General features: G+C 33.5%; 3 protein-coding genes and 1 pseudogene across 4 annotated transcripts; all 4 read right to left on the reverse strand.

The window, feature by feature from the left end:
- Nucleotides 1-130: 130 nt before the first annotated feature.
- On the reverse strand, nt 131-2,009 carry LOC146913112 (F-box protein SKIP23-like; annotated as a pseudogene).
- On the reverse strand, nt 2,009-3,728 carry LOC146913113 (F-box protein SKIP23-like). 2 transcript variants are annotated; one of them, XM_085716361.1, is made up of 2 exons: nt 2,574-3,728; nt 2,009-2,240 (listed from the first exon to the last, which is right to left on the reverse strand). In XM_085716361.1, exons 1-2 carry the CDS (start codon nt 3,726-3,728, stop codon nt 2,181-2,183), a joined length of 1,215 nt encoding a protein of 404 aa, XP_085572487.1. In that variant the 3' UTR covers nt 2,009-2,180. The 2 variants fall into 2 exon arrangements, with proteins under 2 accessions (XP_085572487.1, XP_085572488.1); XM_085716362.1 differs by lacking the exon at nt 2,009-2,240 and adding an exon at nt 2,309-2,335.
- LOC146913114 (F-box protein SKIP23-like) lies at nt 2,658-9,281 on the reverse strand. Its single transcript, XM_085716360.1, has 4 exons — nt 9,191-9,281; nt 6,892-8,085; nt 4,978-5,180; nt 2,658-3,746 (listed from the first exon to the last, which is right to left on the reverse strand). Exons 2-3 carry the CDS (start codon nt 8,065-8,067, stop codon nt 5,028-5,030), a joined length of 1,329 nt encoding a protein of 442 aa, XP_085572486.1. The 5' UTR covers nt 8,068-8,085; nt 9,191-9,281; the 3' UTR covers nt 2,658-3,746; nt 4,978-5,027.
- Nucleotides 9,282-12,702: 3,421 nt separating this feature from the next.
- LOC146913115 (F-box protein At2g17036-like) lies at nt 12,703-15,196 on the reverse strand. The gene is made up of 3 exons (XM_085716363.1): nt 15,089-15,196; nt 13,443-14,617; nt 12,703-13,081 (listed from the first exon to the last, which is right to left on the reverse strand). The coding sequence occupies exons 2-3, from the start codon at nt 13,959-13,961 to the stop codon at nt 13,055-13,057; spliced, it is 546 nt and encodes a 181-aa protein (XP_085572489.1). The 5' UTR covers nt 13,962-14,617; nt 15,089-15,196; the 3' UTR covers nt 12,703-13,054.
- Between the last annotated feature and the right edge of the window lie 424 nt (nt 15,197-15,620).

Consider the following 15,620-nt stretch of genomic DNA (forward strand, 5'->3'; position numbering starts at 1 on the left):
AATCACATCCGTTTATTTAATCTAATGGACATTATCTCTCACTGTAACACACTCCTCTCGCTTGATATGATCATGAGCTGTATATTTCAATGAAACAGTGCGAATACAAACAAAGGAGAAAATAATTTGTGAAAAAGTAAAACTGCAGATACTTGTTTGCAAAGAACATACAAGTTAGAAAAACCCATACACAGTCAATGTAGTAACATTTCAATTTTTCTTGTTCTATAAGTAATAGTTGAAAAGTTTATTCCAGTCTAACAACTAAATTAAGCACAATAAAGCTATATCACAATCATATTAGACTTGCGAATGTATTGAGCTTTTGATTCAGCTGTATCAACACAAAGGTGCCACACACATGTAAGAAACCTGCAACTTTCTTTGTTGTTTATATGTGAAAATTGCATATGTTATTTTAGCTCATAATACAATTAATTGTTGTTATGAAGAGACAACTGTGAAGTGCATAAACTTTACACATTCCAGAAATATCAAGTTCTAAAAGGAATAACCATGCAAGTATCAACACAATATTCATAGCAGCAGGACGTACTACAGATAAAGTAACGGAAATATGTCTCCATACATCATTAACATGTCAAGGATCACCTTCCAATTCTCATTTCCACATTTTGAAAGTAACATAAATGAGGAAGAATGTAATGTGGCAACAATGAGAGGGTTTTTTCCATGGCACGGACAGCAACAACCTTTTCAGGGAACATATAGAAACAATGGTGGGCTATAATTTCCAATTTGATGTCGTAGTCCCAAATGAAAATGTTGCTTCCCAAAGGGAGGACATATAATTTGTTAAAATCGAGCACAAGCCTGTTACAAGAAAGAGGGGTATAATTGAGGAGTGGGTGGAAGAATTGAGTTTGGCCACATATGTTTTGGCTAACTCTTATCAACCAAGGGCAAAGTAGGGTTTGTTCTTGTTGTTGTTGTGTTGGTGGTTTGATGAGGTAGATATTTTGTTTGGAGAGGTGACAGGATGGAGGGTCGTTGCCGTTGATGGTATCCATGTTATTCGGGTTAGGGAAGAATGGTAATCTGAGGAGTGGGAACTTGAAGGGTAAAATGTGAAGATGATTTCGGACAGAGGAAGAGCGCTATGTTGAACAAACTGATCGAAAGTGAATGAGATCAACTTCTTCGTAGATTTGTTGTGATATCAGATTGAGAAGCTCCGTTGGGAGTTTAGACAAGTCAACCACTGCCAAGGATGCTACGTTGGGCAGAAGCAAAAGAAGAATATATAAACAAAAACAGATGCCACTATAAGCATAAGCTATAAGCTATAAGGTTTGACTAATGACTTTGACCTGCCTTTATTCATAGCTAAGGAAATTGTGTGATCATAACATTTTGTTGGACCATAAAACGATAACCCTTCTCAGAGGTGAAAGAATCAATCACTTATATGCCTTCACTCAAAGGGCACTCTACCAACATTTACAACTAGTCAAAATCTCATGCCGACGAAAATGCACTCTTCCTATGATTGAATTGTGTGAAAACTAGGATAAACTAAGATTATTAAAAAATTTGAAGAATAATCTTTTGAAATATGAATCTCCAATTTTTTTAAATGCCAACAAAATTGCATGTTATAACAAACAAAAAAATTAACCAATGAATATTTATAGATGAATAAAATGTGAACTGAATTCCCTCAAAAATAAAAAATGTGAACTGAATTGTCTTATTAGGACTATGAATGGTGTTTTTCAGCCAAACGTGATGTGTCAACAACAATTTTCAAGTTCGAATTTAAAAAATGGACTACTTTCGTGAGTGATAAAATACGGAACTAAAAGTGCAACCAAGCCAAAGTGTATTTTACATTTTATTCATTTTGAAGTCGTGTTGTACTAGGGAAAAATAAAAGCAATATTTTAAGATAAAAATCCTTGTACTATTAGTTCTACTCTACATGAACACAGTAATGAGCAATGGGAAACAACAACAGAAAGAGCATATACAGCAGCTAGAAAATGCATTTTTACATGAGTATGAAAATCTATATATTATTTAGAATTACCAGGAGAAAGTAAAAAAGAGAATTCTTGCATCATATGTATATAATTTATGCTTCCAAAATTAGAGAAAATGCACAACAATTGCATTATATTTGTGATAACTAAATAGAACAGAGAATTGTTGCAAATGGATTAAAAATGATCGCTCATTGAATAAATACCACATTTTTCATGGCGGCCCCAATCCAGTCCCTGACAAAAAATAATACCCAAATTAGTGCTTGACATTTTCATAAGGGATCCAATTTAGTCCTCGACTCATTGTAACAGAGGAACTAATTTGTCCCCTGTATGAAAATGTCAGGGACTGCATATTGTCATACATACATCTGATCGTATGAAGTGTAGATACTAATTTACAAAGAATATATTAGTAAGAAAAACTCATAGTCAATTTAATAACATTTCAATTTTTCATTTTACTGTACGTAATGATTGAAAAGTGTATTCCAGACTAACAACTAAATTAAGCACAATAAATATAAATATTTGAAAGTAGAAACCTTTTGATGCAAGATAACTTACTTGGTAACGAGGTTGGATCCACTTTGGAGGTGGCCAGAACAAGTTGGAATATTCGGGACAATCAGACAAAAGCGAAAGACGACCTTGATCCAAGTCCAAAACATATTCCTTACATTTATATTCAAATCGCCTATGTGATTCAAAGATATAATTATTAAAGATGACAGAATTCCCTTTGGCAACACACAAATCCGAAGCACAGGCAGAAAACGAACATACCAACCCCAATCCCAAGAACAAAACCCTATCTCCTAAACTCGTCAACTTCACCCACTTCTTCTCCTTCTCATTGAGCTTAAACAAATCTATCCTTACACGATCATTATGATCGGGATTACAATGATCAGTACAAAGACATTCATAAACATCCGCTAACAACAAATCCCCCTGGCTCTCCACTAAGAATTTCATGTCTCCACCATCAACTAAAGGTTCAGCCACTAATTGGACACTCGAGTCCGGTCCAACCACAACTGTCTTACCAATTTTGTCGACTGCGTAAGCTCGCCCTTTAAAAAGGCAGATGTCTCCAAATTTTGTCGACATGTCAGGTATCACCTTCCATTTCTCATCACCACATTTCATAAGTAACGGCTGTGGGGGAGAGGTTAACGTGCCAACAATGAGAGGTTTTTTCCCATGGCACGTAACAACAACGACCTTTCTAGGGTACATGTAATCGCAGGGGTTGTAGAGTTTATCGTCGAATGTAAAGTCAAAGTCTATCATGAAGAAGTTGCTTCCCAAATGGAGGATGGGTAATTTGTTGAAATCAAGCACGAAAGTGTACGGAATTTTATCGCTATTTTGTAAGAGTGGGTGGTATAATTTGGATTTGCCGCGTGCGTTTTGACAAATTCTTATCAACGAAGGGCGTATGGTTTGGGTTTGTTCTTGCTGCGGTGGTTTGATGAGGAAGATATTTTGTTTGGTTATGTAACAAAATGACTTGTTCCTGTTGATAAAATCAGGGTTGAATGGAAATTTAAGGAGTGGGAACTGGAAGCGAAATTTGTGATGATGCTTTGGGACAGAGGAAGAGCGCCAGGTTGAACAAACTGATCGGAAGTGAATGAGATCGACTTCTTTGTAGATTCGTTGTGATATCAGATTGAGAAGCTCTGTTGGGAGTTTAGACCAATCAACCGCCACCATGAATGCTAGTAGCAGAATCTATATGCAGAAGCAGAAGCTATAAGTAAAACTATAAACAAATAAGCAAAAACAGATGTTATAAACTATAAGCATAAACTATAAGCAAAACCTATAAGTAGAAGATATAAGGTGCATTTGTTTCAACTTAAAAAAAAAAAAAAAAAAAAAAATTGGTAAAAAAAGTCTAAAGAGTTAAAAAAAAATCTGTTTTTTTTTTTTTTGAGGGAAAATCTGGTTATTTATGTTTGTTTACTGTCAATAAAAGTCACTTTTTAAAAAAGAAAACTGTTTTTAACTTGTTCGTGTGTTACATCCTTGTTTTTGAAAAATATATATTTTGGGAAAAACTAAACCAAATAGCTTTACATTTTAAAGTGAAAAATGATTTTTTGGAAATTCCTAAACAAACACGGAAAAATGACAAAAGTGATATTTTATTTATTTATAAAAAAATAGTTTTTTTTTTTAAAAAAGAAGCAGAAACTATAAACAATTAGACGCTACAAGAAGAAGCTATAAGCAAGAAGTCAACTATAAGCAGAAGCTATATGCTATAAGCAAAAACAGAACTATAAGTAGAAGCAGAAGATGTTAATAAAAGCAGACGTTATAGGAAAAAAACAGAAGCTATAAGCAAAAAAAAGCTATAAACAATTAGAAGCTATAAGCAAAACCTATAAGTAGAAGTAGAAGCTATAAGCTATTAGAAAGCTAAAAATAAAAACAGAGGCAATAAGCAAAACCTATAAGTAGAAGCAAAATCCATAAGCAATTAGAAAGCTAAAAGGAAAAACACAAGCTATAAGTAAAACCTATAAGCAGAAACCATAAGCAAAAGCTATCAGCTAAAGCTACAAACAGAAGCTATAAGCAAAACCAGAAGCTATAATCAAAACCTATAAGCAGAAGCAAAAACTATAAGCAATTAGAACCCATTTCCACCCATAGTCACAACGAATTTTATAAATGATGCAACATCCATATGCGGTGGGACTTAACGAAAGTCTTGAGTCCAGTACAAAGGAATTAATGTTATTGTAATCTTAAGGTTCAATCGAACCTGTAGAGGTGTAAGAATCAAATCAATTATTCCATAATGCTAAGAATTCAATCTAAACAAATTAATTTCATTTGATTTTTCCCATGTTCGGATATTGATTTTACGTCATTTAAAACCAATTACCGAGACAATTTAACAAATCAATAAGAGAGCAAATGGTGAGAGATAAGATATTATAAGTTTGTGTACCTTGAGTTGTAGTTGAAGGACGTTTACAAGTTGGAAGGACTCAAAAGGAGTTAAGAGAGGTTGTTACGAACGACATCGCGAACCGCCCCCCGCTGTATAATCATTAGATGGCATTGGAGAGGTTGAGTGTCTTGGGTGGGCTTGTTTTGCGTTGGGTGTGATATGACAAGGGTTGTTGCCTTGTTTTGCGTTCTAAAAACTTTCTATTCAACCAAACAAAAGAAAAGCGTAAGAACACACTTCTTTCATCTCTATTTCATCTATCCTTTTCTTATACCAAATAGTACATCAAATTTGTTATATTTCTCACATATTTCTCTCTTCTTGTACTTTCTCACCTTTTTCTTTCTTCACGTTTTCTTCTTTGAACCAAACACACACTTAAGAAGAATGGAAAGAAATTATAAGAGGGGATTATTTTGCCCTAATTAGTGTAGACTAATTTGGGTAGTTTAGTCAATAATTTTGAATTTTAAAATAAAACATTGTAGAGACTAATTTGGTCCAAAAACATATTTGCGTTGGTAATTTTTTGCAAGGTGACATTAGTAAATGACACGTCATCATTTAACTCAACTCGCGAGCAACCAACAAGTCAAATATGAGTCAAAATCAATAGAGGCTAATTATAACCAGAATGAAAATGTCAGATTAATTTAGATATATTTTAGCTGCTCAAAACAATTTTACTATATGATATGTACTTGCTATTGCTCAAAATTAACTCGATAAATAGGGTTTGTCAAAAAAATTACAATAATAGATATAGGGTTTTAGATATCTTAAAAATATCTTATAATATATTCATAAATTGCTTTTAGAATCTATCTATGATGCAAGAGAAATCGGTTTAGAATGATTATATTTTAACATATTTTCCAAAAAGAATTGTTATAATCCTTAGGTTTTCGAGGAAGGGACCTTGGTAATCTGGAGTTCGGCTAATGATGAGTATAGTTTGACCAAAAATCATTTCACCCAAAAATTATCAATATGATATAATTTAGATGTCTGTAGGAAAAGAAAAAAAATTATCAATATGATATAATCTTTCTTACTAGACAAATAGCTTGTTTAGCTAGCTCTATTCTTAAGATAATATTGTTTTAGTGGATTAATTGTAATCAAGGAAGGATAGAGGGAGGCACTCATAGTTGGGACTCTTCCCTGTCATTACTTCTAATTGTTTCAAGTACACTTGTATAAATCTGTTCCAAATTGTTTAAGAATGACAATAGAATGCAAATTGTTTAAGAATAATGTTTTTTATTTAAATCCAAATTGAAGCATGAGAATGACATATTAGAGATATAATATTAAATAAACCAAAGACATGAAACAAATGGTATACACAATTAGCCATAACTATAGCACTTCTGAAAAAAGCTTTAATGTTTTAGATGCTATCTGTGTATCAGTACTTAGAAGCTTAATTTGGTGACAAATAATCATTGCTAAATTCCATGTTCCATAAACATCAAGTTTAAAAGGGAACAGCTATGCAAGTATCGATGTCGTCGTAGTCTTAGCAGCAGAACAACACGAGATGCTAAATCAGAATAAATCAACCTCATTTCACTTCAATGTTCTAATGAGTGACGAACTATCAAAGACCATAATATCGAAGACCTTATCAAAGCACAACAAGAAAACCTCCAAAAAGATACACAAAGGACGAACTATTAAAACCTAATCTATGAAAACAAGAAACAAAGAGGACAGAACCGGTCATAGATAGGTTATTCAAAACTGCATTGATAGTACTAGTTTATAAACAGAGTCAATTCATGACTTTCAATTATTCTTTTTCTATCATCACTAGTTCAAAAGTTTATTCCAGTCTGACAGCTAAGTTAAGCACAATAAAGCTATATCACAATCACATTATAAAACTTTCAATGCAAGATAACATACTTGGTAACGAGCTCGGATCCATGTTTGAGGTAACCAGAACAAGTTGGAATATTCTCGATGATCGTACAAAAATGAAAGCTGACCTTGATCCAAGTCCAAAACATATAACTCACATTTAGATGACATTGATTCGAAGATATCATCAACGAAGATGACACAATTCCCTTTGGAAACGCGCAACTCAGAAGCAGAAACAGAAAATGAACATACCAACCCCATCCCCAAGAACAAAACCTTATCCCCTAAACTCGTCAACTTCACCCACTTCTTCTCCTTCTCATTAAGCTTAAACAAATCAATCCTTACAGGATCATTCAGATCAGGATCATTAAGATCAATACAAAGACAATCATAAACATCCGCTAACAACAAATCTCCCTCGCTCTCTACTAAGAATTTCATGTTCCCACCACCAACCAAAGGTTCAGCCACTAACTGGACACTCGAATCCTGTCCAATCATAATCGTCATACCAATTTTGTCGACCGCGTAAGACCGCCCTTTAAAAGTGCATATGTCTCCAAATTTCATTGACATGTCAGGGATCACCTTCCAATTCTCATCGCCGCATTTCATAAGTAACAGATGTGGAAGAGAGGCTATTGTGCCAACAACAAGCGGTTTTTTTCCATGGCACGTAACAGCAACGACCTTTTTAGGGTGCATGAATTCGTGACGGTTGAAGAGTTGACGGTTGAGTTCGAAGTCGAAGTCCATGATGAAGAAAGTGCTTCCCAAATGGAGAACAGATAATTTGTTGTAATCGAGCACAGAATGGAAATCAAAAGAGCAATTTCGGATGACTGGGTGGAGGTATTGGGTTCGTCCATATGTGTTTTGGCCAACTCTTATCAACCAAGGGCGAAGTAGGGGTTGTTCTTGTTGTTGTTGTGGTGGTTGGATGAGGAAGAGATTTTGTTTGGAGAGGTAACAGAATGAAGTGTTGTTGCTGCTGTTGATGGCATCAATGTCGTTGGGATCAGAGAGGAATGGAAATTTGAGGAGTGGGAACTTGAAGGGTAAAATGTGATCACGATGATGATGATTTGGGACGGAGGAAGAGCTCCATGTTGAACAAACTGATTGAAAGTGAATGAGATCGACTTCATCGTAGATTCGTTTTGATATCAGATTGAGAAGATCCTTTGGGAATTTAGACCAATCAACCGCCGACATGGATGCTAGTAGTAGAAGCTATAAGCATAAATTATAAACAATTAGAAGCTCTAAGCAAAAACAGAAGCTATAAACAACTAGAAACTATAAGTAGAAGCTATAAACAATTAGAAGCTCTAAGCAAAAACAGAAGCTATAAACAATTAGAGGCCATAAGCAAAACCTATAAGCAGAAGCACACAGAAGCTATAAACAATTAGAGGCCATAAGCAAAACCTATAAGCAGAAGCACATTTATATGTTATAAGCAGAAGCTACAAGCAAAACCTACAATCAGAAGTTATAAGCAAAAACATAAGTTACAAGAAAAACCTATATGCAGAAGCTATAAGCAAAAACAAAAAGCTAAAATCAAAACCTATAAGCAGAAGCTATAAAAAATTAGCTATGAAGCACGGACTCCGACACCGACTAATCCAAGGGGTCCAGTCCCACCGTCCACTTGCGAGGGCAGAGTTCTGTATTGACTTAGCCCACGTAAATTGACACGGAGAATCGAACGTGAAATCTTGAGAGAAGCATGCGTCCCAAGCCAACACCACTAGGCTAATCCAAATGGGTAATATTATATTTGACCTTTTATAATCCATTTACTATTGAAAAAGCTAAAAAAGTGTAATCAAATTTATGTTTTGAGCCCTCATTGATTAACATTGCTCTGAAATATCTTTAACCCGAAATGTTTGAGATAGGTCTAAAGGAGTCTCTAAACAAAGAAGAAAAAAAACATTTTTGGGACATTTGTCTGAGTATCCCAACACTTGTCCTACAAATATCATACGGGTGCCGGATACCGATCCAAAGAGTGTTGATCAAGTGTCATACGAGTGTTAGACACCGACACATGTCAGACACCGCGACACGCCTAATTCTAGAGGCTGATGTGCTTCGTAGACAATTAGAGGTTATATGCAGGATGCTATAAACAATTAGAGACTATAAGAAGAAGCAACAAAAGTTACTACCTATTAGAATTTATATAAACTATAAGCAAAAACCTATACTATAAGCAACAAGCAATAAGCAAAAAGTATAAGCAGAAGCTAAAAGTTTTTTTTTTTTTTGAAGGAAGCAGAAGCTAAAAGTTATAAGCTAAAAAATGTGAAGCCATAAGCGAAAATACCTGATACGATGAACGCAGAGAAGAAATCTCGCAGCGGAGAGGAATCAATGATTCAAAATGATTTCTATTTCAACTTATAAGATACTTTTGTCTTTAGTTTCTATTTTATTTAGGGTTAATTATGTTTCTAGTCCCTATAAAATAGCGACCTTGTAAGTTTAGTCCCTACTTAATTTTAATAGCATTTTTAGTCCCTATAAAAAAAAATTTACTTATAATTTTAGTCCCTGCTAAAACAAAGTTTGATTAATTATCCTTAAACTCTTAAATTTTTGAACGATTTTTTTGAGACAAGATTAGAACACTATGAAAGGTTCGTTTACTAAAATTTAGAATTTTCTGACATGAAATGAATTAAATATGAATTTTTTAAAACGACAAAAGTTAAAGAAAAAAAGTAATAAAATCTGGATGTAGAAATCAAATTTTGCAATAATTTTTTGCGGACGAACTTTTAGTAATGTTCTAAACATGTCTGCAAAAAATTGTTCAAAAATTTAAGAGTTTAAGCATAAATTAAACAAATTTGAATTGAGTAGGGACTAATACTCAGTGCAGAAAAACAAAATTAGGGACTAAAAATGCTATTAAAATTAAGTAGGGACTAAACTTACAAGGTCGCTATTTTATAGGGATTAGAAACATAATTAACCCTTTTATTTAAGCTTAAATATAATTTTATCATCCAAATTTAGCCTTTATAAAACTTTTGCTCTACATTTTTTTTGTTGAAAGAAACTGCTCAACACTTATTATTTAATTTTTTTTTTAAGGAAATGAACTTATATCATTTCATTAATTAAAATGTGTTCAATACAATTTGGTATTTCTACCAAAATCTGGAAACTAGCTAGCTGAGGATGTGGCCGCCTTAGTTAATCTATGGACTGCCTCATTTGCTTGTCTTCTCACAATCTCAACAATAGAGTTGACATAGTTTTACAATTATGAATTATCATCCCAAATTATGTAATATTCTGATGTGCAGACGAAAAACTATCCACTACTTTTTTAGCATCAAGCTCAAAATCGATAAGTAAATTATGTAATATTCTGATGTGCAGACGAAAAACTATCCACTACTTTTTTAGCATCAAGCTCAAAATCGATAAGTCCCAAATGTAACTGATGAACCCTAAAGCTGATAACAGTTCAAGAGCTTCGCCAACATGTACCTCACAGACTGGAGTAACCCATTCAGTTTTTGCCAAAACAAAAGTGCCTATAACATCTCTTGCCAAAACACTTATTATTTAATGTTTCTAAGATTTGGTCTCTATTTATACAAAAAAAATAAAAATTGTTATATTTTTTTTTTGGTTTTAGAATATGGATCCTTGATAATGTTCGTTTATGAAGTTAAATTTTATTACAAGAAAGGTTTCCATCATGTAAAAGCCGCGTTGAAATTTTAAAATTTGAATGTATACAATTGATTTTTTTGTGAACTAGATGTGTAAAAGTTTTGAAATTTCATTTTGTTACACAAGAGGTTAAAGTGAGTGTTTGGATTATATAATTGGTATTTTGTCATTTGAATTCTAAAATTTAAATTTGTGGAGAATTAGTCGCCATGACTTTTTTTCCGTGACTAAATGATAGAATAACACACTTTGGATTATATAATTCATAAATCAAGAGCATTTTCGAAGAACAGATGGGAGGGCGAGAGAGGAGGGGGGGGGGGGGGGGGGGGGGGGGGGGGGGGGGGAGAAAGAATTGCACGTCACAATTAGGATTGAAAATAAACTAGACCAAGCTAGACTTTGCAAGGTCTGAGAAAGATCTGATAAAAAAAAAATCAAGACTTAAGTTTGACTTTTTTGAGTAAGGTACGTAGGGCCAATATTTTGAACGTTATTGTATTCTCAATATTGAAATGAACCACTAGAGGTCTAAGGATTCAATCTAAACTTATTAATTACCTTTGGTTTTGTGCATATGTAGATTTTATGTTCGTTTAAAATCGATCACGCGAGATAAGTTATCAATTTTTTTATTTCATGCAATATTATTAGTGTTATTAACCCAACTACTTTTAATTAGTTTGGATTTTATTTTAGTTCTTTTGAAGAGGCTAAAAGAAATATATTAATAATGAAAAGTAATAATCAAACACAAGAAGTATCTAAAAATGAACCAAAATGAAGTTACAAGATACACAAAACAACGTCAAAAGCAAAAACTATCCACAACATTACATGGTGGCATAAAGTTGCTAGATTAGACCACCAACAATGAAAATCAAAATTGGAATTTGGTTTGTGTGACTTCAACCACTACAAAGAAAAAAGTTTAACACCGTCAAGAAGTTGATCAAGATTCAAAGCCTTTCTACAAAAATTTGAGAATTATGTTTCTTCCACATAAGTCAAATGCACGCCAACCAAATCACCTGAAAACAAAACCGAATGTCTTTCCTGATTCAAGCAAAAACAACTTAGAATCATTATATTTTAACAATGTATATTTTCTATTTGATTGTACAAATACTCAAATAGTCTATACATAGACTCTTACAACACTTCTGATCAAATATCTCACAATACAATATACTTTAAACATGTGTAGTAATAGAAAAAATTTATATAGCATGGCCACATGTAAGTATTTGGGACCAAACCAAACCATAAAAAAACAAAAGGACATTATGAAGAGGAAGGTTAGATTATGACTGAATTGTAGTATGTGTTTGGCTCAGCTGCAGATTTCACTTATAGAACAAAACAAATCAATGTATAATGCTTTTCAAGTTCATTACATATTTCAAATGTGTAATATATTAGCCTTTAAATCCCTTCCAAGTTCCAATGAAAGAACTATGAAAAAGACCTTCAGTCCATAAACAATAATCTAAGCAAACAATAAACAAAGAGGGCGGACCGGTCAAAGATAGGTTTTTAAGAACTGTATTTTTCACAATGTCCATTCCAATAAAGCAAACAAGAAAGAGTTTGTGGTCATAGTTATGTAACATACAAAACCCTTGAAGACAATTGATAGAGAAGATGAGATTCCAAACACCAAACTGTTTTAAGTCACTTGATAAAAAGATTGAAATAGAGAAAGAATCGAAGAACTCTCATTTTAGGTCTCAGAAAGAAACCGATATCAGGAACAACAACTTAATTATAACAATCTCACGACTATAATCTCAGCTCAGAACAAAGAACGAGTTCTTTTACAACACACCAAATTAGGAAATAAGACAAAAACTAGAGAGAGATCTCTAGAGGTAGTCTACTGTTGCAACACAATTCTCTCCCTTACAAGAACTCGAGAGCTTGGTCTCTCCTAACAATAACCAGCCCTAAAATAAATTCCTCGTGATTTGTCTGGCACAAAAACCACCTACTTAAAACGTAATAACTGCTATTTGTTGCCTAATAACATAATCAGTGCAGCCTAACATAATATAATATAATAACAATACTAACAACAGTTTTAACAGTTTGATGCCTCTAAACAGTTAAATATAATATAGTGAAACTTTTGAATCACAAGCCAAGACCAACCTTAAGTAAACTTAGTTGAAATATAAGTGTAACTGATCAATAGAATTTAAACTTCAAAGCACTATAACAATGCAGGTGCTTGTAATCAAAGATCAACCATAAGTAAACTCAACTGAAATATATATAACTGACCAATTAAGTTTCAACTTTACACATAATAATGCAAGTGGTCAACTTCAAAACACATAACAAGCCATGAATAATCACAACTAGCTTACAAGACATCTTTTACAGAAGAAGACTTGAAGAATCACAATTAAGAGAAGACTTGAAGAATTCACCAAAACGCTTATCCGGCAACCCAAGTTACGCCTCATTCTCAAGACATCTTTTACACATGAACATGTGATTAAGAGTCTGGTGCTGAACATGTAGTCTGCAAAAATAACAATAAAAGAAGTTAATCAGTCCTAACAACATTGATACATCTAGTTTAGAAACTTCATAATGATAACAATAATTAGCCATGGTTATGTACTGCACATATATAAAACAAATGTTCCAATGACATTCAGATTTTTGAAAGCATATGATAAAAATAAATAAATGAAGTGCTTGTGAAAAATTAGAAGTGAAGATATTTAATGGAAAAACCCAAAAGGCAATTTAACAACGTTTGAATTATTCTTTTCTTATAAGTACAAGTTGAAAAGTTTATTTCAGTCCAACAACTAAATTAATCATAATAAAGCCATATCACAATCACATTAGAAACCTTTCGATGCAAAATAACATACTTGGTAACGAGCTTGCATCCACCTTTGAGGTGGCCAGAACAAGTTGGAATATTCAGGACAATCGAGCAAAGCCGAAAGCCGACCTTGATCCAAGTCCAAAACATAGCTCTCACATTTCGATATCATATTTCGCCCGAAAATATTATCAATAAAGATCACACAATTCCCTTTGGCAACACACAAATCTGAAGCAGAAGCAGAAAACGAACACTCCAACCCCAAGAACAAAACCCTATCCCCTAAACTCGATAACTTCACCCACTTCTTCTCCTTCTCATTAAGCTTAAACAAATTGATCCTTACAGGTTCATTAAGGTCAATACAAAGACACTCATAAATGTCCGCTAACAACAAATCACCCTCACTCTCCACTAAGAATTTCATGTTCCCACCACCAACCAAAGGTTCAGCCACTAACTGGACACTCGAGTCCAGTCCAACCATAATCGTCTTACCAGTTTTATCAACTGCATAAGGTCGTCCTTTAAAAAGGCAGATGTCTCCGAACTTTGTTGACATGTCAGGTATCACCTTCCATTTCTCATCGCCGCATTTCACAAGTAATGGTTGTGGGGGAGAGATTAATGTGCCAACGACAAGAGGCTTTTTCCCATGGCATGCAACAGCAACGACCTTTTGAGGGTATATGTATTTGTTCCAGTTATAGAGTCTATTCTTGAATTTCAAGTCGAAATCCAAGATGAAGAAGGTGCTTCCCAAATGAAGAACGGATAGTTTGTTGTAATCAAGCACGAAACGACAATCAAAAGAGAAACTTCGGCGGAGTGGGTGGAAGCAGTTGGTTTGGCCAAGCGTGTTTTAGTTGGTTCTTATCAACCAAGGGCGTAGGGTTATGGTTTGTTCTTGTTGTTGTGGCGGTTTAATGAGAAATATATTTTGTTTGGAGAGGTAACAGAATGATGTCTTCTTGTTGATGGTAACAATGTCATTGGAGTCGGTACGAAATGATGATTTAAGGAGTGGGAATGTGACGATCATTATTTGGGACGGAGGAAGAACGCCATGTTGAACAAATTGATCGAAAGCGAATGAGATCGAGTTCATCGTCAATTCGCTCCGATATCATATTGAGAAGCTCCTTTGGGAGTTCAGACCAGTTTGTCGCCGCCATGGATGTTATTGCTGTGATCGCGGATTATCAGTTGTCATGGTTCCTGTAAAAAAGATATATAAAATAAAAAAAGATAATATGGAAACAACTTATGAACCATTTGACACAAACACGTACATTGGACACAACACTGACATGTCGACATGGATAATAATTTAAGAAAATGACAAAATTGAATGTAATCACATGTGTCGGTGTCTGACACGTATCTGACGCTAATAACGCTCTTTGATTAGAAGTGTCAGTTCTAAAGAGACAACAACTACCAATATATATATATATATATATATATATATATATATATATATATATATATATATATATATATATATATATATATATATAGTAAATTTGAAAATCAAGAATTTCACATATAAACAATTTATCAAACAGTTGGCATGCGTTCACTAAAAGATGAAAATTCTAATCCCTATTACCTATTAAAATTATTGAAAATTCTCATCAAAATCAGGTAAAACTCAATCAATAATCAAAGTAAATAAAATCCACTAACCCGTTATTATTGAGTATTCTGAAAGTAACAGTGACGAACGAGGAAGAGATTTATTTCAAATCTCAACAAATGGATCGGGTTGGTCAGACACGGGTCGGTTTATATATGGATCGGGTTGGTCAGACACGGGTCGGTTTATAATGAAAAATTTGATCGGGTTGGTCAGACACGGGTCAGACACGGAGGAAGAGATTTATTTCAAATCTCAACAAAGTGATGAATATTAAAGAATATTTATCTTTTTTTTATAAGAACATCTAATAAAATATATATTTAAAAAGAGTGTTCTACTCTCTCCATCTCCACTTTTACCTTTTTCTTATTTATTAAGAAAAGATATTAATGCAATTAATATTTCTATTTTGTTTATGATTGTTCTGGACCAAAAAAATGAATACTATTTTATATCAGTGACCTTATATTTTATTATTTAGTTTATGGCTTAAATATGGTTTTGGACCCTGCAAAATAAGCCAATTTTGGTTTTAGTCCCTGCAAATTTTTTTTATAGCTTTTGGTCCTTGCAAAAATA

Source organism: Medicago sativa, chromosome 6 (genome assembly GCF_051527215.1).
Source record: "Medicago sativa cultivar Bolivia chromosome 6, Bolivia_mono, whole genome shotgun sequence".
Lineage (NCBI taxonomy): Eukaryota > Viridiplantae > Streptophyta > Magnoliopsida > Fabales > Fabaceae > Medicago > Medicago sativa.